At 32.7% G+C, this 27,129-nt stretch overlaps 4 protein-coding genes across 7 annotated transcripts; 2 read left to right on the top strand and 2 right to left on the bottom strand.

The window, feature by feature from the left end:
• Nucleotides 1-2,669: 2,669 nt before the first annotated feature.
• On the bottom strand, nt 2,670-8,133 carry LOC120628129 (myosin regulatory light chain sqh). 2 transcript variants are annotated; one of them, XM_039896354.1, is made up of 4 exons: nt 7,990-8,133; nt 6,740-6,939; nt 5,101-5,239; nt 2,670-4,374 (listed from the first exon to the last, which is right to left on the bottom strand). In XM_039896354.1, exons 2-4 carry the CDS (start codon nt 6,927-6,929, stop codon nt 4,179-4,181), a joined length of 525 nt encoding a protein of 174 aa, XP_039752288.1. In that variant the 5' UTR covers nt 6,930-6,939; nt 7,990-8,133; the 3' UTR covers nt 2,670-4,178. The 2 variants fall into 2 exon arrangements, with proteins under 2 accessions (XP_039752288.1, XP_039752289.1); XM_039896355.1 differs by lacking the exon at nt 7,990-8,133 and adding an exon at nt 7,651-7,776.
• A 2,683-nt stretch (nt 8,134-10,816) lies between these two features.
• LOC120628390 (dnaJ homolog subfamily C member 30, mitochondrial) lies at nt 10,817-12,625 on the top strand. Its single transcript, XM_039896739.1, has 4 exons — nt 10,817-11,195; nt 11,276-11,363; nt 11,728-11,881; nt 12,305-12,625. The coding sequence occupies exons 1-4, from the start codon at nt 11,019-11,021 to the stop codon at nt 12,564-12,566; spliced, it is 681 nt and encodes a 226-aa protein (XP_039752673.1). The 5' UTR covers nt 10,817-11,018; the 3' UTR covers nt 12,567-12,625.
• Nucleotides 12,626-13,830: 1,205 nt separating this feature from the next.
• Nucleotides 13,831-16,582, bottom strand: LOC120628261 (vacuolar protein sorting-associated protein 37B). Its single transcript, XM_039896543.1, has 3 exons — nt 16,309-16,582; nt 15,856-16,027; nt 13,831-14,336 (listed from the first exon to the last, which is right to left on the bottom strand). The coding sequence occupies exons 1-3, from the start codon at nt 16,426-16,428 to the stop codon at nt 13,981-13,983; spliced, it is 648 nt and encodes a 215-aa protein (XP_039752477.1). The 5' UTR covers nt 16,429-16,582; the 3' UTR covers nt 13,831-13,980.
• A 964-nt stretch (nt 16,583-17,546) lies between these two features.
• Nucleotides 17,547-23,017, top strand: LOC120628392 (N-acetylglucosaminyl-phosphatidylinositol de-N-acetylase). Of its 3 annotated transcripts, none has more exons than XM_039896744.1 (5): nt 17,547-18,008; nt 18,407-18,697; nt 18,975-19,068; nt 20,560-20,626; nt 22,385-23,017. In XM_039896744.1, exons 1-5 carry the CDS (start codon nt 17,693-17,695, stop codon nt 22,469-22,471), a joined length of 855 nt encoding a protein of 284 aa, XP_039752678.1. In that variant the 5' UTR covers nt 17,547-17,692; the 3' UTR covers nt 22,472-23,017. The 3 variants fall into 3 exon arrangements, with proteins under 3 accessions (XP_039752678.1, XP_039752679.1, XP_039752676.1); XM_039896745.1 differs by having other exon boundaries at nt 20,560-20,637; XM_039896742.1 differs by having other exon boundaries at nt 20,560-22,465.
• Nucleotides 23,018-27,129: the final 4,112 nt, after the last annotated feature.

Genomic DNA, 27,129 nt, shown 5'->3' with positions numbered 1-27,129 from the left:
CCTGAAATTCTTTACAATATCTATTGCAGATATATGTTTAAAATTAAATAAAACATTGCACTCTTTAACATTATCTCTCAATACAATTGCTAATGTAAGCTTATATATTTTTGCTGCTGAGGCTTACACACCTTTGTAAACAATATAAATTTACAATGATTTAATAAAAAAAAATAACAGAACCAAAAACTTAACCTGATCACCTACGAAAAAATAATCGAAACACTTTTTTATCCTATATAAACGAGCTGGTTCCGATCGCAAGCACATTATAGGCAACTACTTATTGAAATAAAGTATACTAAGTATACTCTCACTCACCTACGTAAAAATAAACGTATCTTACGTAATCAATTTACCTTATAATATAAACGTTGGAACCAGTTCCAATCGAAAGTACGCATTTATTCAAATGAATTTTACTATACACAAACTTGTGCTATCGCCTATCTCACATAGTTCGAATTCGATTAAAGAAAAGGTATATATAGCCCCCTTATTTATATAGTGATTTGAATAATTATATATTATACGGAATATATACGGAAACCTTTCAATATCTAACTACTTGCATAATTATTATACGGAAACCTTTGAATATCTAACTACTTGCATAAATCTCTTGCCTTAATTTAATAAACACCGGGACACTGACATAAAGATTGACTGTAAATCAAACGGTTGGAAAATTCAAAAGTGCACGCCTCATAATCTCATTCATTACAATAAAATTGAGATTATTTGTAAATAATAATTTTAAACTAAATCTAATTATACCGTGAAAAGTAATAGGCTTCTATTCCTCGAAATAATGAAGCTGATAAAAAAAACCAACTCGATAAGTAAGGTATTTCGCTCGTTATCGTGACCACAAGATACGGGATCCGCACATACAGACACACTGACGTCAAAGACAGAACTTTTTTAAACAATTTTTTAATAAGTTTAAATAATAAAAGAGATTTAAAAATATAGTGTCTTTTCTCAATATTTGTCTATTTATATTCACTTATAAAAGCCCAGCAATAAAGAATAATAAAGTGACATTTTAAGTTGGAGAATCAACGCTTCGCTTATGAGGCGTGCAATATAATTTTAAATTATTACTTGAGACCTATATTCATTACTGAAATAATAATTATTAGCACATTCGTTAAAAATTCTAATAAATTCAATAAAATCTTTAACCAAATTCCATCAGTTTAATTATTTACCCACTTTACAAAATGAGTGATGAATCACATGTTTTAATTTATGTTATAGTTATGTTCTTTTTTATGCAAAACATTGTGAAAAGTCTTAAGTTACTAATTTTAGCGATTAGAGAAAATACCTAAGACTGGAAGACAGAGAGTGCCACTATTTTTAAAATTCACTCAACATTATTTCCAAAAATAAATTCATGACGGTAAACGAGTTTTCAACACATTAGCTGTAATTGGGTTAGCAATTTTCAGCATAATTTTATTAGAGGTGATAAATTTATCTTCAAAACTAGAACCTATTTATAGACAAAAATTACCCTTTCTTAGTAAGGTAAAACAGATATTCCGATCTTTTTAGACGGCCCTCTATAATCGATACTGATGCTATGCTTTTTTTCGTTTTTGTCCGTCGGTCTGACTGTATCTTGGCCGAAATACATTTTCTTAGCGAGCTAAATTTTTTGCGTGATTTCCAGTGGGGGGCAGCTGACCTACCCTGCCGAGACAATACTTCAGTACTTTGTTCAGTGCTGCGTGAAAACCTACGCGTTTCACCCCCTACTCCACCCGGGACCTGCAACCATTTTACCTATGGCCTTTACCTGTATATATTATATGTTGACGTAAACTAAGTTTTTCTTTTCATTCTTGAACAGACACATTAGTTATATTAACCGCTTATCGGTTTCTACGTCTCTACGGTTAAATCATTTGCGGCACATCTTTGTCGGTAGTGGTACAGAGCCAGACTAGTGATAATTCAAAAATCATAATAAATTCCCTATCCTGCTAAGACTATCTGAGACTCCCATTATAATAAAATGAATTGACGGCCGAGTGGCGCAGTGGGCAGCAACCCTGCTTTCTGAGTCCAAGGTCGTGGGTTCGATTCCCACAACTGGAAAATTTTTGTGTGATGAACATGAATGTCTTTCAGTGTCTGGGTGTTAATATGTATTTATGTGTATTATATTCATAAAAAAATATTCATCAGCTCTCTTAGTACCCATAACACAAGCTACGCTTACTTTGGGGCTAGGTGGCGATGTGTGTATTGTCGTAGTATATTTATTTATTTATCAATGTGGTTGGAACACAATGCTTATTCCACCTCCACCACACTAGATGGTCTAAATAAAGACTAGTGGCACAAGGTGTAGAAATATCACCGATGATGGTGAGAGCCAAACAATAACGTAGATCTCGATAGCGACTGTTTCAGTGGAGTTCAGTGAAATACGAATAATACTCAATTAAACTAAACGTATCGAAACTGACAATTACGATGTCATTGAGTGTACACACTGAGATACAATAATTGTAGCAGACTTGGGCACCTGGTATGACAACTCCTCTATCAAGACCACGTTTTTACAACGTGTTTGATTTTTACAACCAATCCAACGGGGCATACCTAATTTAGTTACAGTAAAGGATATATCTTTCCATAAATAAAAACACAGGTAAATATTAGAAGAGTTTATTTGAAAAAAAAACGCAATAAGTACATACGTGATTATGATTAAATATATGGTTACAGATCTTAAACACAATAAATTTCCATATAATAAGTATGGTTGGAACTTATACTACTAGCCCATCAGTTTTAATACAATTCATCACACTGTTATCTTCAGATGGCTGCTACAATAAAAAGGAATGATTTAATACTTTTATACATTCATTACCAATCAGCCTTATTTTTTTTTATAATGGCTAATGAGAAATTAATCATATCAATAGTTTTTTTTTTAAATATGTGGTTTCAAAGGCTGAGAAGCTACAATGTGGATAAGAACGATATTTGTAGCGAAAGTTGCAAATTTATGTAACTCTAAACGTCTATTAAAAATTCTAAATCAAAACGTCTTTTCCAATGTTGTTTCTATCAGTTTAGAAGCAATGCCAAAAATAATTTTAAGACCACAACTTTACCGATGAACAGCAATTTAAAATAAAAAAATTTACAACAAATTTTGATTATACATTATATGCAGTTTTGAGGCATATCCATTTTTTTAACCGCGGCGCCGCCACAAAACTTCACTTGTGTTCGAAGGCGTTTCTGCTGCATGTTTGTTTTTACAATCTCTCAAACTTAATTTATGCCACAAGGTAGCCCCGCAGTATTAAGTAGTGACGCATTTTACGACAAAAGTCCTCGTGTAATGGTTTCGATATACATTCAACGCACATTTGTGAAACGTTAGTCATGGTCGCGGCATGACTGGCTACTTACCTACTCATCTTTTTTTGTTATTTCGATGTACAAAACATAAATTACAGCTTTGTTAGTGTTTTTTGTACTAATTGCATACTCCCAGCAGATCGCAAAAGCTGTTTGGCTAATTGTTCATACCAAGTTAAAAAAGCGTATGATTTTATTATCATACATAAATACTGAAAATATGTTGCTTAGGGATAACTACTTGTGTGATCATTTAATAACTCACTGTAAAACTTTTTAAAGTTAACTCATGTAATATATTGGAATTGAGAAGTAAGGGTATTTTATATCCCTGAAAAATGCATGTATAAAATCAATCAAAATGCAACAAATCCATATAATATCTATTACTAGCACCTCAGTGTCTATCCAGATTGTTATATTCCATACAATCATAACATTATAACTAAACAAATTCCTCTTATACAAAGTGGATTAGTTTTCATGAATCTTATAATATAATAAAATATACGATTACATAATTTAATAAATTGATAATTAACACAATATGGCAGGTTCTGACAAAAAAAAATACATTTTAATATACCTAAAAATCGTAAAGTTTTGAAATTTGGATTATGAATAAATATTAGATATAACCTATTAGATTAGAAATTTAATTAATATAGGTGGACAGAAAATTAATCATACTCAATGAGATGTGTGCTAAATATATTATATGAGAGAAAAAAATATCTTTTAACACATTTTATAGGACAAACCTGCCATGTTAAAACTTCTTAATCTTACTGCTCGTCCTTGTCTTTGGCGCCATGTTTGAGTATACGTGTGAACTCCACATAGTCGAAGATCCCATCGCGTATGGGCGCCTCTCGGAGCATCTCATCAACGTCGTCATCGGTGAAACGGTCGCCCATTGTCGTCAACAGTTCACGCAGACGCTCCTCCGGTATAACACCCATGTTCTCCTCATCAAAACACCTTAAATAAAATTGAATATACTAAAAATATATTTTATAAAATATATAAAAGTAAGTATACATGGTACATTAACGAAATAAAAATCATCAAGGACCATTCTTCCCATGTAGCTTAGATATGACAGGTAGTGGGAGATAATAAGAGGTGAGAGTTAACATACGTATTTATTTCGGCCTTAGCACATAATTCCAAACTTAATGCATATATCATGTGAGAAAAAGCAAATTGTTCATATTATTTTGTAAAAGCAATATTTATTTTTTTATTGTACAGGAAATATTACAGCTAATAACAGAAAATAAAAAATGAAAATAAAGTAATGAAGTATAGCCAATTACAAGTTTTGACAGATAGAATTTACATAGTAAGAAAGGAAAATGCTTCCACGGGAAGTATAGGTTTACAAAGTTAAAAGATTTATGAAAAGTGGAAGTCTCAAAATAGGAATGATAAACACTAAGTAGCTTAGCTACTTAAAATATTGTGAAAGTACTTTAAATGATTTATAAATCCTGAACAGCAAATTTACTAACTCAAGTTAAATGAGCTAAAAAATCTATTAGCCATAATTTTACGCGCAGAGGTTGCATTGGTATAAAAAAAGATCCATTTTATCATTTTTATTACTTATTTTGTTGAATGCTATGCATGATCTAAGCATTACTCCGGAATTTCCTGAGCGAAAAAGGATATTCTGGATTCAATAATAAAATGTAGCATAGGTACCCAAAAGCGTTTTTGATGACATCCTCAGGATCGGTTCCTTGGAGACGCTCACCAAACAGTGTGAGGAACATAGTAAAGTTGATGGGCCCTGGTGCCTCATTCATCATACCCTCCAAATAGTCCTCTGTTGGGTTCTTGCCTGTGTAAAACAAATTCATATATATTTTTTTTTTATTAACGATAGGCCAGCGTTTGACGACAATCATGCCCGTTAGAAAGCAATGATGAGGTCTAGGTTGGAGCACGCTTGCCTAAAAAAAGCCTTAAAGGTACTCAAATTATATGTGGCAGGAAACACAGTTGCCGGGAGGGCGTTCCACATCTTAGCGGCACGTATCAGAAACGTAGATAAAAACGTTTCGTGCGTGTTGATGGAATATCAACCACATAAGGATGCCACCGCTCACGGTGTCTCGCTGTTCTGTGGTAAAACGGGGAAGAAGGAACAAGATTGTGAAGTTCCTGAGCACACTCACCGAAGTATATCTGGTAAAAAACCGATAAACAGGCAACATTGCGTCGGTGCTGGAGACTAAATCAAATCAATATTTGTCTTAACAGGTTAACAAATTTGATTTTATAATAAAACTATAACATGTTCCAGGCTATAATAATCAGCCATTCTATGGCATGAAAATTAAAAAACACCTTAATCATAAAATTATTTTTCCATTTTATATATCTTTTAGAAATGAAATAACAATGTAAAATAAAAATAAAAATAATATGAAGTAAACCAAAATATAAACCTAGAAACACAATAAATCAAACCAATTTAGATATACTACCACTGAATAAAACTGACGAAGCATGAGCCATTCAGTAATCTTAAATTTAAGCAGAGATATGTCAATTAAAGTTTATTGGCAATTTATTAGACAGATAGACATTTCTTTTTTATAAAGTGAGGTTTACTTTGGGCCATACTAATCTATTACCCCACAAAGTTTTAATTTTGACAAAAATATGGAAGAGTTAACTTTATATTTTATGAAGCAATATTCAGAATCTTTCAGAACCAGGTAAGTAATTCAATGTTGCTTTATAAAATAGAAGACCTGTGGAATTAACACCAGTATTGCTGAAATTGTAATAAAGTGCAACTAATGCTGTTTTATTCCAAAATGACTTAAAAATATACTTTCACAACTGAATACAGGCCTAACCAACTGTAGGCCTTAAAAATCTAATTTTGCTATACAATCAAATGTTCCACAGTGAAGCCTTGGTAAAATTGGGCTTTAGAAATTGGCAAACATTGTTAGGATAATGTTCCTAAAGAAAGTTTACATATCATCATATCAACCAATGTACATTCACTGCTGGATTTAGGTCTTTAGGGAGTATACAGTCAGTTATCACAGTCTTGTGCTGTTTGGGTGAGTAACTTGCTGCAAATTGCTTGATTTCATCAATCCATTTTGTCTGGGTTCTACCAACACTGTGTTTACCAGTGTGAGTCCCCATTTCAGCACATTGGGATCAAGTCAGTCAGCTCTCTGAGCTATGTGCCCAACCCATTGCCAATTTAGCTTTGCAACTCTTTGAGCTATGTTGGTAACTCTGGCAGTTTACTTATAAATTGTAACAATTGCAGTTATATATTATAAATTAACTAATAATTAATAAATCAACTTACCAAGAGATGCAAGCATATCATGCAGATCATCTTTATCAACAAACCCATCTCTGTTCTGGTCAATCATGTTAAAAGCTTCCTTAAACTCAGCAATCTGAGCTTGGTCAAACATGGCAAAGACATTGGAAGTTGCGCGCTGGGCTCTCTTCTTGTTGGTGCCACGGCGGCCTGCTGTTTTGCGGGACGACATGATTTCCTTTCTGTTGTGAAATTAACTTACATGTATTTTCAAGTGTATTGTTGATATTTAAACATTATTGTACATAAAAATCAGGCATTTCATAAGCAACAGATAATTGTTTTGTTTGGCTTTGATTTCCTTTTTTTTACTTTTTTTCAAGAGATGCCACAAAAACCTAACATCAGTGCTGAAGGTAAAACATCTACTTTCCTTGTTATGGGAGAAAGAACAAACCTTATAAACATTTTATATCAGTTAGCTTACTACCCTTGCTATGACTATCATGCAAATACAAAAAAAATCCTTAAATACTAATAATACAGTAATTAAGGTATGCAAAAGTATCTAGGAGCGGAAATAAAATTGTCTATGTTACTCTTGAAAATCATTGAGCTTTGTGATAATGAAAGAATTATTAAAATTTGTTTAGCTGTTTTGAGGTTTATCTACTGCAACTAAGCAAACAAATCTGTCCTCTTTATATTATTATTAAAGAAATACATGCTAACATGTACATGAACATGAATATCTTAAATTTATACAGCAAAACAGATTTAAACAAAAATTTGGAACATGGGAATATATTCTATCTGATTAGCTTAATTTCACAAAGGTAAAGTTGCAGATGGATGTCCGTTTAAATTTATCATTTCTAATTAAAAACACAACACAAACAATTGAATTATATTATTTACATTCACTTATTTTCAGTTTTGTACAAACTAATTACCTGAATAATGAAGGAAACCGATGCTAAACTGAATAACTAAAGTTAAACTGTTAGTGTGGATTCTAACTTCCAGAAATACGCGACAAATATATCGCGTCACGCAGGTTGTCGGACGTTAGTAACCGAGATATGAGTCACCATACATATTTACCAAGAGCGAAAACGACTGTGGCTTAAGTAGGACACGATTTCCCAACAGAAGTTCAGATAAACTTGAATACCATAAAAGGCATTGAATTCAAAGCTTACTTGGACTCTTGCAATGTTAATCAAGTATTCACTCTAGGACAACCAGATGTTATACCATTTCAGGTTAAAGTAATGAAAACGCTAACTTACTTAGTATGTACGTAAACAATTTCAGGTACAATACTGTTGAAAATGCTTTTGGAGTAATTTAATTTTGCTAGTAACTTTGGTCAGAAAATAAAATTGACGTAAAATTTACTACTGACAACTGGGTACCTAGCTATATTATAGTAATCTAGTATATTGAAGCTATTTTTTTTCTTGTTGTTATTGTTTTCCTTTTCAGGACAGGCAAAGATCATTGACCATACAGCCTATTCAATCGTATATTTTTTCTTTATTATTTCCTGTATGGAATAGGCAAAGGTATATCACCGTACAGCCATGAGTATCTACTGAATAGGTACTGAGTACTGACAAGATATAAATTGAACGGGTAAAATAAAAGAGGTTTAAGTGACAAGCTTGGTTTTTCGACTAAATCGACTTTACAAATTAGAAAATTTCGAATTCGAATGTAACTCTGCCTGACTAATTGTGTCTGTTATAAGCATTGAAGGCTATTATGGCAGCGGATACATCGCAACACACGTCTTAACTAGGCTTCGGTGTTGGTGATAAAACTGTTTTAACCCACTTAAAGCTAATTGGGAAGGTGAAAACACTTGAAAGATGAAAAAGGACTGCTGTGTTACAACCGGCCTAATAATTAGGTGATTTTTAATCGAATCATTACCCGTGATGAAAAGTGGATCTTATACGACCATCGCAATGGCTGGCGCATTGTAAACTTCCTCTCAACATTTTTCCCCAACGCGCGAAAAGAAGTATAACTTCACAAATCGACTTTATGTTCCTCCATTTCAGATGATCTAATTTATTAGGTATCAATATCTTCCATATCATCTGCACCAAGGTATCGCAGTCGGGATCATGGCCATCAGATTGAACTCATACGGTTTTATTCCTTTACATAAAAAAGCACTAGAACAAGCCGGTTTTGTTAAGGGAAGGCGTGTACCCTACACGTGAGCAAATCCTTATTGTTCGCAAGATTATAGAGAAGGCAAGAAAATTCAACAAGCTGACATATATTTGCTTTGTTCAGTTCTCCAAGGCATTTGACTCTGTGAAATGGCCTAAATTGTGGAACGTTTTGCTGGACATGCGTACACCTCAACACTTAGTTCATCTTCTAAGACGCATTTACGAAGATGGAACTGCATTGGTGCGGACGGATGATGTTTTGTCAAAAGACTACCATCCCAGTGCAGGTGTGCGTCAAGGATGCATAATATCACCGCTTTTGTTCAATGCTTACACCGAGCTCATAGTGTACTATTACTCTTGAAGACTGGACGGACGGTGTTTCTATTAGTGGCTACAAGATATCTGATTTGCGCTACGCCGATGACACCACCCTATTTGCGACCAGTGCTCGTCATATGGACGAACTACTTCTCAAAATGGAGCGCGTGAGCCTAGAGTTCGGATTAAAGATTAACCACAATAAAACTAAAATAATGATTGCAGACCGAGCTAACAATAACTCGCCAGAAGTCACCCAGATCACGAACTGCGAGGTCGTTCAATCATACATATACCTTGGTGCTTTAATTTCGAACAATGGAGGTTGCGTAGAAGAAGTAAAGCGACGTATGGCGATAGCTAGAACTGCGATGGACAGGCTGCAGAAAGTATGGAAAAACAGGAACATAACAAAAGCTACTAAGATCCGGCTTGTTCAAACACTTGTTTTCCCCATATTTTTATACGCTGCAGAGACGTGGACTTTTCGAGAAGAAAATTGATGCTCTGGAGATGTGGTGCTGGAGACGAATGCTGGGAGTCTCATGGACCGAATTTCGTACCAATATCTCTATACTCCAAGAAATCGGCATTAAAAAACGTCATTCGGCGTTAGTAGAGTCGCATCTTAAAAATCTTCGGGCACGTCTCCCGGCGTGAGAGTGACTCCATAGAGCGTCTTATCGTGCAGGGCAAGGTGGAGGGCACTAGAGGTCAAGGAAGGCCACTCATGCTATAGACCGATCAGATTAAGTCTACTGTGGGCGGTCCTTTGCACGAGTGCACCAGGCTTTCGGTCAGCCGAGAGAAGTGGCGGATGCACGTGGGGCGTGTGACGTCTGCCCTCAAAGACGCTTCATGTTGACCCCGACCACTCTGTCAAGAGTGTAACGACAAAGAAGAAGGAAGAAGAATATCATAAAACCTTAACAAACCAACATTTATTGAAGAATATTAAGACTTCACTTATTAAAGGCTTTAAGGAATGATTTTACAAAAAATAAGTAAGAAAGTATCGAGTAAAGAATTGTTATATTCTTTTCACAATGAGGCGAATTTAGCAGGAATAATTAATTTCATATTTTAAAAAATGTGTAATTCGTATATATGTATAGATATAATTCTGATAATTATGCCAACAGGGTGCTTGATATAATTCGCGTATGACGCGATAATACTGTAGATATAACATCTTTATTGTATTCATCATTGCAGGCAAAAAAGTCTAACTATTATATAATTAGGCATTATTTTTAAAATGATATATATCGATAATCAATCGAATATATATAAAACATTAATAAAATTAAATGCAATAAATTTTACTACTAATCTGGTAGTTATAAAACATTGTTCTTATAAAGCAAAACCTTTCAATGGAACATATATGTAAAAACCGCAATTTTGAGGGATTTGTTTTCTTGATGAGTTTTATCCTGGCACTACTCACTCACTTTATAACCTGAAAGTGTTATTAGGTAATTTTTTCAAAAAAAACTTTTTACCTTCTTTTTACCGGTCTTGCCTGGTAGAAATCTTCAATCTCAGACTAGAACTCATAGCCGTGAATCTTGTCTAAAAAAAATCAATGACATTGACAGTGACATCAGATGATAGTTGTGTAATCATAAAACATTCCACAATTTTCATTTTGAAATCATGATCAAAATGTAAAAATATATTCCTGTTTGAGATTCCTGTAGTCACGACTAGATTACGGTTATGCAGAACCAGTAAGCATGACTTCATTGTTGCCTAAATTCTGAAGTAAATAATTTTCTCAATAATGCGAAATAACCTTATAATTTAAAATGTTAGCGCAAAATAAGAGAAGATTATTTTGTGAAGTTTTTCGTTCATTCTATACATCATCTCGAATTTGTGCTAGTCATTATGACGTGCTTGGAGTAACACCGAAAGCCACACAGAATGATATAAAGTCAGCTTACTATAAATTATCGAAACTATATCATCCAGATAAATCAAAGGTACACAACATTTCACTTACCTATATTTTGGTAAATGAATTTATTTCAAAACAAACACTAATAATCGATATTAATTCCAGGATGAAGAATCTGCAAGAAATTTTAGAGCAATTACAGAAGCATATGAAATTTTAGGCAATATTAAACTGAAAAAAATGTATGATAAAGGTACTATGAATTTTTTTGCCTCAGTTTTGAGTTTTATTATAATTAGTACCAGAATTTAAGTTTTTGTAGTCCTTATCAAAATAACATCACAATCAAATCTAAGGCCCAAGACCAGTCACATAAAGTTTTAAAAATTGAAGAATGCCAGCAACTACATAATAAGGGTTAACAACTCAGGAAAGGCTTACAGTGTTTTATTACTGAGAATTAAAATGTGCTGCTGTATATAGTAGTACTGTTTGATTTGTTTAATTATATATTGATAGTGATAAAATTATAACTAAAATAATAATAATTCAATTTAAAATTTTGGTTGGTTTAACATATTTTACAGGTTATTATTCAAACTAATGTTTCTTTATAGGTCTACTTGTTGGTAAAGTGACAACCACTCGAACAGATTTTAAACCTGATGAAGAGCCAACAGACCCATCATTAAAATTCTATAAGTCACGAAGAGTCCGAAATGTAGTACCCACTATGGATGGAAAAACACCTATATATGACTTTGACACATGGTATGTCATGTAACTGATTATTGTGAAAGCTAGTATTTAATGATACATACACAATGTTTTAAATGAAAGGTAAACAAACATTTAAAGACATACAAGGAATTAATTAGAAAAAAAGCTGTGAATATTTTGGCTTACTTAGCTTACAGGCTCAAACAATCCCCTGAAAATGCTATGATATATTTTTCTGATTAATAAGAGTTATCATAAAACAATATTTTAATTCAATTAATTAAATATTGATAGCTTATATCTCCCAAACATATGGAATTGTTCTTATAAAATAATTATTGGTTTTGACACAAGCGTTCATTAGTATAGGTTTTTATGTAGCCGCCTGCAGTTGGATAAATAGTTTAATTTCCATTTTTTCAATAACTAAATTTATGCTATTCATTATTAAGACTTCTTAAAAAAACTTTCCAGGTCTCAGCAGCACTATGGCAGCCTTTTGAAGAAGAATCAAGATCAAAAAGAGCATGTCAGAAAGCAAAAGGAGAAGCATATTTCTATTGCACATGCAGCCAATCAAGAACTTGCCCTCTATTCAATGTTTGCCATTGGTGCACTCATTGTGGCTTTAATAGTTTATGGTACAACTGATTATGATATAGATCAAATAGAAAAAAATAATAGTGCAACAAAACAGAATAGTGGACATTTAGAAAAAGCTAAAAGTAATAGTTAATATTTTTGCTTTTTACAACATAGTTAAACCTCAAATTAAAAATTGTTGTTACAGACAGACAGAAATAAAGAAAATATGTATATATTGTATATAACACATAAATTATAATACTATTAGTTATTTTAGTAAATAGTGATGTTTTAAATAAAAATTAAATTCTATTATTTTTGGCATTTTTAGATTTTTTTTAATTGCTTCTTATACCTAAATAATATAAACTAGACTCTTCCACAAAGGATCATTGATAAGCAAATCACTACTTTTATAGATATGTCAATTAAGGATCTTTCCTTCTATAAGAAACCCAACAAAGCAATCAAAACACTCAGAATTTTTTATTTGATATATTTATATCTATAGTTACATTCTTATATCAGAAAATAATTTTCAATATACATTCATAGTATGTAAATCATAAAATGAGTAAAAATATTATACTGAGATGATAAAAAATTAAAATTAATGAACTGAATATAGACTTTTCACTACTATGTTTAAATTACCATAATATTTATTAATTTAAAACATGATCCCATTTATCTACAAGCACCAACAACAAGCGGACTTTTAAAGATTTTCTTACATTCTATAGTAGGATTTATCCTCGAGTTTTATCTAATAACACAATTGACAATATTTCATGGTAAGTTGGCAACAATTACTTATTTATGTGACAGCAGTCCTAAAGTGCATTATAACTATTAATTTCACTTTACAAAAAAAAATATGTACAGCTTAAAACACCACCTTTGCCACTGAGTTTTATAAGGGACTTTTTATAATACATGTACAACATAATTTTGTTTATATGTCCAAAATGAGATTAATTAATCCTTGTTTATCAACTTGAATGGTTCAAGAGCAGCTCAAGTAAATACTTAAGTAATTTTTCACTGATGCTCAACCAAACTTTATATGGCATGCTTCGTATTGTACCAAACTTTTTTTTAATTCCACAAGTCTGCAAATCATTTGACTGCAGTCTCACCTTATGGTAAGTGATGATGCAATCTAGAAAAATAACAGGCTAATCTGTTAGGGATATGGCAGTTATATTACACACAGGTACTCTATGTCTACATGGCATTGTTCCTACTAAATCGCTTTGACTCATAATAACTTAACACCAGCTGAGATTGAAGGCTTGTAGTGAAAAACTGCACTACCCATTCTTACAACTGATGACATATCTCTATCCATATCTATCCATATGTTTGTGTGCAGTATTATTTTGTTTGGGGGGAAAATATGAATATGTTATATGAAGGCCTATACATAAATATATATGAAAAATCTAACAACTTGATGCTCCGATATTTGTGTGAAGTATTTTATATTTTTCCTATTTTATTACGTACACTTGTTTCGTTGAATGATGATTTAAACCATTTCTCATTTGCAAAATAGACTAGTTTCAAAAATGATTTCCATACATACCAGGCATGGGCATATTTAATGGACCTACTGGATATGGAATATTTGGCACACCTTGATTTCCGTAGCTTGGATATGGTAAATATGGTTTTGCTAATCCATTACCGTAAGAACCTTGACTGCCACTTCTTAAAAGTTCACTCATTTTTTCGGATTTGAATTTTTGCAGATGCATTTTTTTTCGAATTGGTTCAAAATCTTCAAGAAATTTGTCTACATCAATTTTTCCCGTGAGAAAATCTTGTGCTACATTTTCTGACTGTTCTTCTGATTCTGCTGCAGCTGTTTGTAGTAGTGCCAATGTTGTGTCAGGTGATATGCCTGCTGATTTTGACTCTGTAAATTTTAATTGAAATATTAAATCACCGACATCAGTATCTATGTTGTAACCAATCTATCTATATGTGGAACTAATAATTAAATGTGAAGCTAATTTTCATTCTTGTAATTTTAGTGCCCGTTGGTAAGCCTTATTTGCCTTGACACAGAAATGCTGCTAAGCAGCAGAATCAAGCAAGAAATGTGCAGCACTCAGGATTAGCACTACTCTCTATGTAGATGTGCTGTTTACTTTTTTATTTAACAACGTATTGTACTCAAAAAGATAATAAAAAAATTTACAAGAATAATATTACAAATATTATGCAGGTCCAATAGGTGGCCTAATCACTAACAAGCAACCTATCACAGGACAATAGAAATTAAACACACAGTATAGGGTTAGGGTGTACACACAAAATAAGTAAGAAAAAGAAATACAAACAGAAAACATAAATAACAATAGATTTACCATTTAAAATATATGACCAATATCTATAAATACATATATAATAACAAATAAGTTGTTGTAACATTAGTTATGTTATTAAATATGTAACTAGTATATTACAACATAAGTACAATATATTACTAGTACAAATAAAAGGATACAACTATAATTTGCACAATTCAAACCCAGTCATCTTGCTATTAGGGATACTTTGCCAATTCAGAACCAATTTTTTACTAGTCTGAGTAACTGTACAGATCATTTGTATAACGGATAAAGTGTGTACAGATTCCAGATGTACCTAAACGAGGATGCTATAAATAGTTTCTAAAACTCTTTTATGTTATAACTGGTGTCAATTCTAATGTACTCTAATCTCTAAATTAAATGGCAAGGTTAGTAATGCCAACATTTTGCTATGTTATGTGTGGAAAGAGACGGCAATAATCATAGACAAGTTCTTATATTTCAGTTTATTTGTTTTTAATTTACTAATTACAATACTAAAAATTACTGTTTTCCTGATTTCAGATGTGGAGGTAGGGACTACCGTAAACATTACTGGATAACAATAACTATGACACAAATCAATTCAAATGCTTTTTACATTTAAAAAAAGAGACAAACCACATTTCCTTGCTCATTAATAGTACTTAGGTTATTTTTATTACCTATATTTTCTCATGTATTTATGTAAATTATTTGAGTATATATTATTTTATATCTATTTATTATATTTTTCTTATCTGTGAAATTTTGTTCATGTATTTGTATTTAGCTATTTCAACTTAGGTTTATTATAAGTTTACACCACCAGTCCGCTCTCACTTATGTTATTCTAATCCTAATGTTGCCAAGCAGAGATAGCTACTAAATGATAAGGCAGTTTTTTTATTCTACTTCTGTCTTTGTATTTCTATTCTTCTATTATTGCCCTAACTTTATAATGGTGTACAAATAAATAGTTAAATAAATTAATTAATAAGATACAAAGGAGTATGCACAGAGGATAGTTTTTTTCATTCCACTAAGTAAGTAAGAGACGATAAAGTCTAAAAATGGAAACAGGTTATTAAATACACATACTGTATTCGCCCAACAGCTCCTGAATACGACTGCACAACTGTTCTCCAGCTTCTGACTTCTGCTGCACCTCAGCTTTAAGCTCTTCTAAATCTGGTTCCTTGCTTAGGTTGAATTCTGCTAGAGATCTGTTACTAGCTATTATCATCTCTTTCTCCGTCTCCCAGTCCTTTACCTGGGATATATCAAGAGATTCTTCTAATAACTAAATTATCATAGGTAGGTTACCAATCTGTATTATAGTTGTGGTCAACTTAGGAAATTAATAAATAGAACTGCAAAGTATGGTATCTTAAGATTTTAAGATAGCCCAAGTTATTATATTTCCTAAGTACAAACAAAAGGTAAACAAGATGAGTCATGTTTTTTTAGTGATCTACTAATAAAGAAGTACGGCTAAATATCAATGCTTTTGCCTTAACTAAAACCGATACAGTGATTATAATTTTTAATTACCTGTTTTACGTCTTTGAGCACTGAATCGAATTTTGTATCATCGTTCAGCATTTCCTTGAGTTCGTCGGAATTCAGATGAGCCAGTAGGCCTATAGCTGAAGGGTAATCTGGCTGTATCATTTTCTCTTAAATGCAATTCAATATCACAGGTGCTATACGAAGGTATTTTATTTTCACAATACCACTTAGAAAATTTATTTTTCATGGAAATTTAATTCCACTTCCTGAATTCTTGTTTTCGTTTTTGCCACAGACTGTGGAAGTGCATTAATCTGTAGTAGAACTAAGGAGGGTAGAGGTAAGGAGAGTCATCTGTGTATATGAAAAAGTGTCGTCAAAATTTATTAAATTAGGATGGCGTCACATTTGCATCAGGGTAACTCTTAAAAGAAGCGCCAAATATAAATATTGTTAGCTTGAAAAATAAAAAAGGAAGTATGGAGATACAAGGAAGTAAGGTTATATTTACCACAATATTTTGTACAACGTAAGTTGTTGAAATTCTCAATAATTAACTACTTTAGTCGATAATGACATTAAATTTTTTAACTCGGCATACTTCAATTCATCTACGATTGCTACATTCATACCATACCCTATGCATCCACCAGCGCCATTGTGGAGGATTTTTGAACTGTTATTAAGCGCAACAACTGGACACTTTTTCAACTTTTCTCCCATATAAGATGACTCTTACCTCTACCCTCCATAAGTAGAACCTAAATAGAACTTAGAAGACGTAGAAATAGTACCACTTACCACCACAGATTAAAATGATACTGTGTACGAGCCTACCACACATTGATTTGTTACACGTTAGTAACATTAAATCAATGTTTGTTAGTGATACTACGTACGATTACATTGTTACCACAAATATCAGAGTTAATAGACCTTGCAGTCAAATCTAGTGCTCTTGGTAAAACGTGTGTAAAATCAAATCTACTACTATAGAATTAGCAACCCTACTGCGACGCGACGAGTGCATGAGATCGATCTCAAAGATTAAACACATTTATACAAAGATATTGTTTCGGTACGCGAAAGTGAATCCTCGTATCTAAGCTACAAATCGTGCATAAGCATATGCATTTTTGAGGAACCATAGATTCCATAAACCATAGAGAAAATACAATTTCTGGTCTGTGATCACCATAGAAAAGGAAGATGTCATCTGTCGTCTGCTGTCGACTGTCAGTAAGTTGTCACTTGTCATTTAACACAATTACAATGGAATGTTCAAAATATGTGCAATTTAGAACTTTGAATTTTAATTGAAGAATGAATTGTATGAATGTTGTTAATAATGTTGCCTAGTGAAACACATATTAAGAAGATATTCACTTCCCCTTACAAGTGATATATTTAATTATACGAGTCAGAAATGTTATTTAATGAGGCCCCGTACAAATTTGAAGTCATCTATAACTTTTACTTAAAATTTGTGTCGGAAATATTAGTTTACATTAGAAATTTCATACTGTACATTGGCGTTTGGTTGATAGGATATTTATGCGTGTGCTGTGTGGTTTACCGCCGTTACGCGAGGAAGTTGCCAACCCGAATTCGTGGAGCTCTTGGTGCTAAGAGAGTGCTATTGGTGATCGCCCATCCGGACGACGAGTGCATGTTTTTCGGCCCCACGATCTTCAGATTGTGTGAGCAAGGCGCTGAAGTGTATATACTTTGTTTATCCAACGGTAAAAAAACATTTTAAAATGTATAACTTAAATACACTAGATTAATAAAAAATTTTTTTAGATACTGTTGTTTACATACATTGCAAGTAAGAAAAACTGGAGTATATAATAAATGTGATGTTTTAAATATTAGCAATCTATGCTTAATACTATATTATTTTATAATAGTAAAAGTGTATCAGTTTGTTTGTTACTTATTTATAAATTTTGCTAAAATAGTTTGCTTCCTAGAGACACATGGGATACTCTTTAACCATGTAAAGCAGTGCACTGGAACTGCTCCCATGATTTATTTTAAAACCAAAAAAAAGTGTCATTTACTCTAATAGAACTGCAATTTGTAGCTGTGCCGCATTTGAACTGTCAAACATCCTATGATTATCTTTGTTTTTTTGAAGGTAATTTTGAAGGAAAGGGAAGTCAGAGAAGAAAAGAGCTATGGGAAGCATGCCAACATCTTGGAGTTCCCGATACAAATATTTGCCTCATTACAGACTCAAGATTACTGGACAGTCCAAAAGCACAATGGCCTGTTCCAGTTATAGCAAAACTTATAGAGCACAGATTGGAAGCTTTTGACATTGATACACTTGTCACCTTTGATAGAGGTGGGATCTCTTCACATCCTAACCACTCTGCAGTATTTTATGCAGTTGCTTATATGTTTGTTGAAAAGAATATGCCTCAAAGTAAGTAAAAAAACCCAAGGTTGAGTTCTGACTCTTTTACTGTACTTAACAATATAATATTTTTCATAAAAATAAAGGTATAATAGGTTGAAAACATAGGTATTCAACCTGTTTGTATATCTATGTAACAAATGCAGGGCTAATAATTATTGTGGATAACTTGTTAAAGTATTGTTCTTTGTTTACAATAATTTTTAAAAACTTTTTATTCCTGGACTGCTTTTGTGTTTTGTTTCCTTGATTATTTGTTACATACAGTTTTTATTTCACTTTTCAGAGTGCTCAGTATACACGCTGGATTCTGTAAATATACTAAGAAAGTATTTGGGGTTTTTAGACTTGCCACTAAGTTTTGTACTGTCTTCCAAAAGGTAAGTAGTAGTTTTTCATACTAACTATAATTTCAGTTATTGTGTATTACATTCAGAAAGGATTCAATATCTTATCTTATTTTATTCACTGTTTCTTATGTATATGTTGTGGCTCTGATCCTCTTAATTAAACTATAAAATACTTTACTATTCTCATCCAAAACTAAAGTTACACTGCTAATAGGGTTCTAAACGTGCCCTGGTCAAAGTCAGGTGATCTCGCTGGCCATTTTCACTTTAAAAAGATTTAATATAACTCAATCTCAAGCTCAAGTTGTTTAACAGTATTCCAGGTTTTTTCCAGAATGCTATCTCTATGTAAAATTTTGTCAAGATCTGTTGCTGTTTGCTCTTCATGAGTTGCTAAGTGGCTATGTTTTTAAACCTGAATGGTAGCCTTCTCCAGAATAAAAATTATACTATGTGTATCTGCAACATGCCAGCTATATAATATGTGCTAAATTTCTTCAAAATTGAGTTGATAGCCTAGATAGGGTAGAAGTTCAACTTCTCTTTTGGGAGGCAGAATTCGCATCCCAGTACATACCTCTAACTTTTCTAACAATGTGTTTTAAGTAATTAAAATATAACTAGTTTCAATGTGCGTGCAGTCCACCAATCCACTCTGGGCCAGCGTGGTGGACTACAGCCTTAAAGTCCGTCAGGAAGTCTGTCAAAGGGCAGGGCCTTTATAGTAGTAACACACCTATATAGCCTCTATAAACTGTTGCGGAGCGGAGCCAGACCTCGGAAACCGGTAAAATTATCAAACCGGTTTCGGTCATTAACCCCAAAGGTAAAGGTTTCGGGTAATTTTTCTAACAGGTTAAACAGAGAAACCGGTTTTTATTTAATTTCAATTAATCGTTTGATATATACCGGTTTACGAACTTTGATTTCAGTTATTTGCTACACGTGCTGCTATAAGAGTTATATGAAGCGGCAGGACATTTAATTGGTCATAAGTTATTCAAAGCTCAACGTCTCTCTTAGATATTTTGCTTTTTCTTTGAAATAAGTCACTAGTCGTAATATACCTAAATAATTTTTATTCATAAAATTAAGTTTTATTTATTTAAATCTAGATTAATAGAAATCGACACAAGTCTATTTAAGAAGATTTATAATTTATATAGTATTTGTTCTTTGAAGCGAAGTAAGCACGCGCCATGAAATAGGATAAGCATTTGTCAAAAGGACTAGCGCGTCTTGCATAAACCGGTTAATTTAGGATCGTTATGAAATCGTTTGCTCAATTTGAACGGTAACATAACCTAAGCTTTTTGGTACGCTCAATCATTGATCCGGTAAAACGCAGGACACTAAAATAAACCGGTTATTAACCAAAATTTTTCGGTAAAATGAAACCGGTACCGAGCCCTGCGCAGTGCAGACGAGCAGAAAGAGTATTAATACTAAACTGAACTTTTGTGTAAGCGATATAATATAATTATATATATATAATAAATAGTTCCTTTCTGTGAATTTCAGGTATTTCCTTCGTTGGACGGAAAGTCGTCGAGTGACGCGCGCTATGAAACGCCACAAGAGTCAAATGGTGTGGTTTAGGTATTTATATATAATGTTTTCCAGGTACATGGTTATTAATACTCTTAGAAAAATCAATCTTGCCGATATTGAACTAGAATTAGAGGTTGATGACTAATGATTATGAATATTACAACACACATTGAAGCAATGTGGTAGATGCCAGCTCTATATCTGAATAGAAGCTCTCTCACAGAAGTTGCCTGAGCCCTACAGTGGGATATTAATTAGGCTGTTTGTTGATTACGACTTGGTCGTTTAATGACATTTTTTTGTTGTTAAGTGTGTCAGATTTTCCCCTCCAACTAAGTCTGAAGTTTTTTGCTAAAAGTGGGAATGCCAATAATTTAATATGTGAGATGAAAACCTGCAACCTTCTGGTTTTACTCAACCTCCTAACTATTAACTAATTACTATCGAGGCGTAATTTAGTTGTATTGCGGTTATATACAAATCCTAATTTGATAGGATTTAAATTCACTGCCAGAAAGGCTTTAAAAAAAAAAATGTTTTTGTCAGTAGATACAAAATAATTAAAAAAGAGTACCTATTTGAATATTTTTATCGGTTTCGTTAAACGATCGCAATTGATTGACACCGCCGCCGCACCGCGCCGCTGATACTCAATATGGGATATTTCGTATGCACCAAACTGTTGATTTAGTTTTTTTACCAACGAATAGAAGATATTGGACGGATTAACTGGGGTCACTGTTAGACGACGAAAAAAAGTCACTGTATGAAATAAATTATTTGACTTGATTATTCATTCTTAACACTAGTTTATATTGCTATCTCAGTGCTTATATAGCGAGATTTTGAGACCTAAAGCGCCTGTTCACTGTAGTTCTACTAAGTTAACATACTGGATACATTACTGGGTATGTTTTTAAAACCCACCAACACAAAATATATTCTCAGGTCACATGGGGGAGGCGATGCAATCGTGTTTTTATTATTTTTACTGTTTTACAATTTTCCAAAAATCTAGTAGGTCATTATGATACGATATACATAAATACTCTACCGCATTGATTTTTTCAAGCATCTCAAATAAATTAACATCATTTAGTGCATTGAAATTTAAAAAAAAAACCAAAAAGCAGTTCCATATTTTTAATATCATACTGATAACAACATTTAACATCTAAGCTACTACCTACTTAGTTATTTATATATTTTCTTTTTGTTATTAGCTATTATTAATGCACTTAAATAATAGCTAACATTAAAAATCTTTGCCTAGTTGATCTAGTGGTTAGCCTTTTTTAATTACGAATCACGAGGATCTGGGTTCGAATCAAAAGCAAGCCAAAAACTTATTAGATTAGGGGTTTTCTTTTAAAGAATTCTCAGTACAAGCACATAAATTTGAGAATTTTCAACTAGTCATAATAATCGTTAAAGCCCACCAACCCACATCGGAACAGCGTGGTGGGTCCATGTTCTATAACCCTCCGTGCTATGAGATAAGAGGCCTTTGCCTAACAGTGGAACGTTCATGGGGGTTGTATGTAGTGTAAGTATTTATGCAAATATAAAAGTGCTAGGACTAGTAATCCTGTCAAACGCTTTATTAGTGCAGTTTAGTGTTCAACTAAAGTACACTTGTAAAAAAATATAAGTTAAGTCTTATATGTTGCGCAAATATAAATGTATGCGTGTGAACATTTTCTCATGTTGCACATGAGACCTCACTTGTAAGATGTTGATGATTTGTAACTGAGTGGCCGTTAAAAAATCCTTCAGCTGCTTTTAATTATTGTAGGTCTGTGTATTCCTTTTACAAAGAACCTGTATCCAAACAACCAGAGCAGAGTTAAAGGCACATATAGAAAAAGAAAATGAATCATGAAAGGGAAATGGAAAACTCCTATCGAATGTTTAAGTGTAGGTACCTCACGTAACATAATACAGTTATGATATTAACGAGTAGGTACATTTTGTTATATTATTATTATTGTATATATTACAAATATGGAGAATAATGCGGTAAAAGGTAATTCTTTGACCACACCTTTCCAAGAAAAGTTTGTATGGTCGTACGGTTTATAATTTTTTTTTATTTTGTTACTTACAGTGTTCTGTAGAATTTAGGACGTAAGATTTAGCTTGCGTTTGTTTATTGTATTTGTAAAAGACAATGTTCAAATTAGATTAAGCCAGAGTTAAAATATCGATTCAGAGGTCATTATGAATTGAATTATTATATTACATTATGTAAAAAGTCTTTCTATATACTATAAGGTTCCTACGTTTGTGATTTGTGCATACATTTTATATTGTTGTGTTCATATTTTTCTCTTTTGCCTTATTTTGGGCTTAATAATCAATCGCCTATTAACTTAAGAATAAATCTGGCGTTTTAACGGTTGCCTAAGAGGCAATACGTCGAATTTATTGACGTGACAACGTCTTATAAATTTGTTTGCCGGGTGACACTTCAAGAAACTGCGTTACGCTCCGCTCACGTTATGCGCTCACAATGAGAGCGAGTGAGAGGCACGCGTCCCTTCCACTCGGGCATGGTTAGCCCGCCTAAGAGCGAGAGAGACAGACATAAAAAGTGAAAGGCACGCGTCCCTTTGTAGTAAACGCTGTTTCATTGTACGCAAATGTATTGCAAGTTATTGTATGTATATTTGTATATAAATACGTATGTATGTGTAAAGGTAAAAATAAAATTTTGTTAATATGAAATTCAGTGCGAGATTCTTTGTATAAATTAATGTTTTAAATATAATTCTTTGTATAAATAAATGTTTTAAATTGTTACTATTATTTCATCCTTCTTCCTACTATACGAATGAATATTCACATTAAAATTATTTTACCACTCAAAGTCGTTGTCACGTAAAACTTTCGCCCGTATACCGACTTTACAGGCAACCAATTTTTTTTGAGTTAGGATATAATACGATTAAAAAATCGGCACTTCGTTGATTAAATACTCAACTTGAGTAAAAGATAAATAAAAAATTATTTCTAATTATACATATTAGGTATAGTCCACATTTTTTCCTCAGCTCTATAAATTGATTGTTAAAACACTGGTTTCTCTAGTAAAAATTCTAAGCTTTTATTTCATACAAACTAACAATGCAATCTTTCAAAAATGAATATTGGAGAAAAAACAGTTTATTATTTTTGTTCCTAAATAATTTTTCTAATTTAATTGTAACTAGAAAAATACATTTTCATCAAAACTACCACATTCCTCAAATAAATTTGATTTTTTCCTGTATAAATCTGAAATTATAAATAAATATTTTTATGATTAATGAAAAGCTTATGAAACAAGGTTTAATGGTCAGTGATTTTATTTTAAATGAACATTTATTTAATCGAGTAAAAAAGTATTTTTAAACAAATCTCTGGTCACTATTGTTTTGGTATTCATTTATAAAATGTGTATTAAGTAAAAAGTGTTAGATAAATTGTATTCGCTTTAAGTGACACTTTTTGTAAAACTTTGCTAACAAACCAATCAGACACTGACCTCTGTTAGACTAATGTTAACTATAGTATAATAGAAGTCAGTGCAACCAGTGCTCATTATTCCATCGCAGACCTTTGTGACGTGTTCTTTTTTGAGAACATGCATGTTAAAAATGAGTTAAGTGACATTCGTATTATTAGTGCGCCTTATTCCATTTGTCATCAGGCATCACTAATAAATAATTGCCGTTAATAGGCACATGATAAATATTATTTTTATCTAACTATTCTTACTTATTACACCATTTGCATACTCCTAAGGTTGGATCAAATCCAATCGTAGAATTTTTAACTACCCAAATTGTATTATAAACAAAATATACTCTGTGGTGTTTTATGATTTGACTGGAGTGTTACAAGTATGTTTCCGCCCCTAATTAACTATCCAGTAGTTTACATTGAAGAATGTATGTGTGTATGCCTTTTTGCAACATGTTCCAGTATTTGTCTGTCTACCCAGTTATATTTGTCTAAGGAAGTTTGTTATTTAGCAAAATTTGCGAATAAATGATTTAAAAAAATACACAACTTTTAATTATTCTAAAATCGTACTTTGAAAATTTATATCTTTCAGATAAGAAGGTTTATTCTATCTTCCCATAGTCATGTCGGCTCGGTTCCATCTATCTATGCTATTCTAATAATAATATAAAAAAAACCTACTTATGTAACAAGAATTCCAATTCAAATTGCTTTTATTTCAAGTAGGTAAGCAAGCATACTTAATATAGCAGTATTAAAACGTCAAGTATGTCTATTTGTTGTAGTGACTCCACCACTTGTTCAGAAGGAATGTTCTGAAGACATGAAGCCGGCAAGAAACTAAAGCAGTTGCTCTTTACAAACAATATTCAACTCTCAGACATGCTGGTTTCATTGCGATATTTTCTTTTACCGTATACTAGAACTTGGTCGCCCCTGAAGGGAGGTCGAAATCTTCCCAAAACCGTTTTCTCGGTATAATAAAATAAAAATAACTCATTGCTTAGACCTATGCATTGATAGGTACAAAATTAACCTACCGTACTTAATAAATGGTATAAACATTTGTACTGTCAATAAAAATACAAACACTACATGCCTCATAAATTATAGGTGTTATATTCGAAAGATTTCCTATATTTAATAAATACAACGTTATGTTAATAAAGGGGAAATAACAAAAAATAAGAGTCATGAATTGCTGGTTAAGTTTATTTTATTTCTGTTGGCATTCAAAATATCCATAATACATTTTACAACAAATGTTATTTTAAATTTACCTTACGCTTATAATGAACGCGAGAACTCGTCAAAACTTTTTATTAGCTAAACATTTAAAAATTGACAATTTCAGCATTCTATCGACAAGGATCTCTCTGTACCGTAACTAACGACGCCGTACTATGAAATTCCACTATACCTAGCTAGATCAAAAACTATTGAAAGTTTATGTAAATGAAAAACTAGTTACTCGTATCAAGAAAGTGACCTCAGTGTGAAATTTGCTATTCGCAATCGTAATCATTTTCGAGTATCGAAAGTCGATACGCTATAGCGCCAAAAATCAAAAGAAAATAGACCTTAACTTTCTTTATTTTAGCTCATTCTGATTTTAACTATCTAACGATTTTATCAAAAGTTACGCTAGGAGCGCTTTTTTAATCTTTAACACGTTGGCTGCTGAAAACACAACGTTTGTGTTTTAAAACTACGTAACGCGTGTGCGGCTCGAACACGCTAGGCGTGTTTTTCCGGCGTTCTGCGAGTGCGGCAAACACAAACGCTGTGTTGTTTTAAATATACTGCTAGAGCGGCATTTACGCAACAAGTGTGTTAAAGAAGGAGATGTTCCATAATTCAGAGTATACTCGATAACGACTGTAAGATTGCCATCGTGCAAATTCTCAACTAAGGTGTACCCTTACATTTATAAATAATTAGTTTTTACTGACACTACAGTGAAAGGATAGCAAATAAATTAGCGCATTACGCAATATAATAACTATACAATCTATTCATCAATTACAGTACCAATATTATAAGATTTATACGGTCGCAGGCGTAGCGTGGTTTTTGAGTATCAAAATAATAAATAGAATTTATCGAAGTTAGCGTAAAGCTGATTCAGTACTTCTTAAGGCAGCTCAATGGGCAGAGCTTGTAGAATAAGCTACTCTTAACTGTGTGCACGAAGTTCACTTCAGTTTGATGTCATACCATTTCGATACTCTTAAACGAACTCATCAGTGCGTACAACCTCATACTAAGGGTACAGGGTCTGTAACCAGTGAGATTTAGTAATTACCACTGGAAAAATAGTGTGCTAGCCCTTTCCACGAGGCAAACTGAAAAAAAACTAATATCATACTGCTTCTGCCAATTTATCTTATAGCACTTTTATATTACGAAGCGACGCGCATAGACACCGTCAATGTGTATGTAAGTTCGGGGGTTTTCAGAACCTTTAAGAGACCCGGGCGTCGTTGTCACTATATACCTAATACGCATTTGTACACTTGTACCGCAAGTAAAGCTTCGCTTCGTAAAATAAAAGTATTACATATTGCAGTCGGAGTTAGTCGCCTGAAGTCATCGATCACTAATAAAAAGTAGATACACTGACGTCTGAAGTAAAGTTTTTGCTTCTGCGAAAAATAAATAGTGCTATTAATTTCCGTAAGGAACGTTACTCTTGGACAGTACTTGCTTAGGATCTGTCCATTAAAAATAAATACGTTCCTTATTGATAGTGTTTGCTTATTTAGCCACGCTACAACATTGGAATATTTGTTGGCATAATTTACACTTGTCTTTTTATATCGCAAATACTTAGCCATAAGAAATACTATGTATCCATAAGCAAGACTCGTTCAACCAGTCAACGAGTTGACTAGGATCTCATCTGTTGTTAGCTACGATGATAGCGAGCTAACCTGTTAGGAATATGGTAGTTCTTTTGAACTGATGGCCCTAAAACATTTCTGTACCGGATTTCAAGCCATCGCATTTTTTAAGAAGTTAATGTTAAACCTG

Source organism: Pararge aegeria, chromosome 12, assembly GCF_905163445.1.
Source record: "Pararge aegeria chromosome 12, ilParAegt1.1, whole genome shotgun sequence".
NCBI classification, from domain to species: domain Eukaryota; kingdom Metazoa; phylum Arthropoda; class Insecta; order Lepidoptera; family Nymphalidae; genus Pararge; species Pararge aegeria.
The sequence above is the reverse complement of the archived record's forward strand: the minus strand, read 5'-3'. Positions and strand labels throughout refer to the sequence as shown.

What these genes read in the sequence shown, in the direction of transcription:
- LOC120628129 (XM_039896354.1), bottom strand. Translation starts at nt 6,929, where the DNA reads ATGTCGTCCCGCAAAACAGCAGGCCGCCGTGGCACCAACAAGAAGAGA. An exon ending in TGATATGCTTGCATCTCTTG is followed by an intron (nt 5,240 to 6,739) that starts GTAAGTTGATTT and finishes TGTTTTACACAG; the next exon opens with GCAAGAACCCAACAGAGGAC. An exon ending in GTCATCAAAAACGCTTTTGG is followed by an intron (nt 4,375 to 5,100) that starts GTACCTATGCTA and finishes ATTTTATTTAAG; the next exon opens with GTGTTTTGATGAGGAGAACA.
- LOC120628390 (XM_039896739.1), top strand. Translation starts at nt 11,019, where the DNA reads ATGTTAGCGCAAAATAAGAGAAGATTATTTTGTGAAGTTTTTCGTTCA. An exon ending in ATCATCCAGATAAATCAAAG is followed by an intron (nt 11,196 to 11,275) that starts GTACACAACATT and finishes TATTAATTCCAG; the next exon opens with GATGAAGAATCTGCAAGAAA. An exon ending in ATATATGACTTTGACACATG is followed by an intron (nt 11,882 to 12,304) that starts GTATGTCATGTA and finishes AAAACTTTCCAG; the next exon opens with GTCTCAGCAGCACTATGGCA.
- LOC120628261 (XM_039896543.1), bottom strand. Translation starts at nt 16,428, where the DNA reads ATGATACAGCCAGATTACCCTTCAGCTATAGGCCTACTGGCTCATCTG. An exon ending in TGCTCAAAGACGTAAAACAG is followed by an intron (nt 16,028 to 16,308) that starts GTAATTAAAAAT and finishes GATATATCCCAG; the next exon opens with GTAAAGGACTGGGAGACGGA. An exon ending in GGAGCTGTTGGGCGAATACA is followed by an intron (nt 14,337 to 15,855) that starts GTATGTGTATTT and finishes TAAAATTTACAG; the next exon opens with AGTCAAAATCAGCAGGCATA.
- LOC120628392 (XM_039896742.1), top strand. Translation starts at nt 17,693, where the DNA reads ATGTTATTTAATGAGGCCCCGTACAAATTTGAAGTCATCTATAACTTT. An exon ending in TATACTTTGTTTATCCAACG is followed by an intron (nt 18,009 to 18,406) that starts GTAAAAAAACAT and finishes GTTTTTTTGAAG; the next exon opens with GTAATTTTGAAGGAAAGGGA. An exon ending in TTTGTACTGTCTTCCAAAAG is followed by an intron (nt 19,069 to 20,559) that starts GTAAGTAGTAGT and finishes TGTGAATTTCAG; the next exon opens with GTATTTCCTTCGTTGGACGG.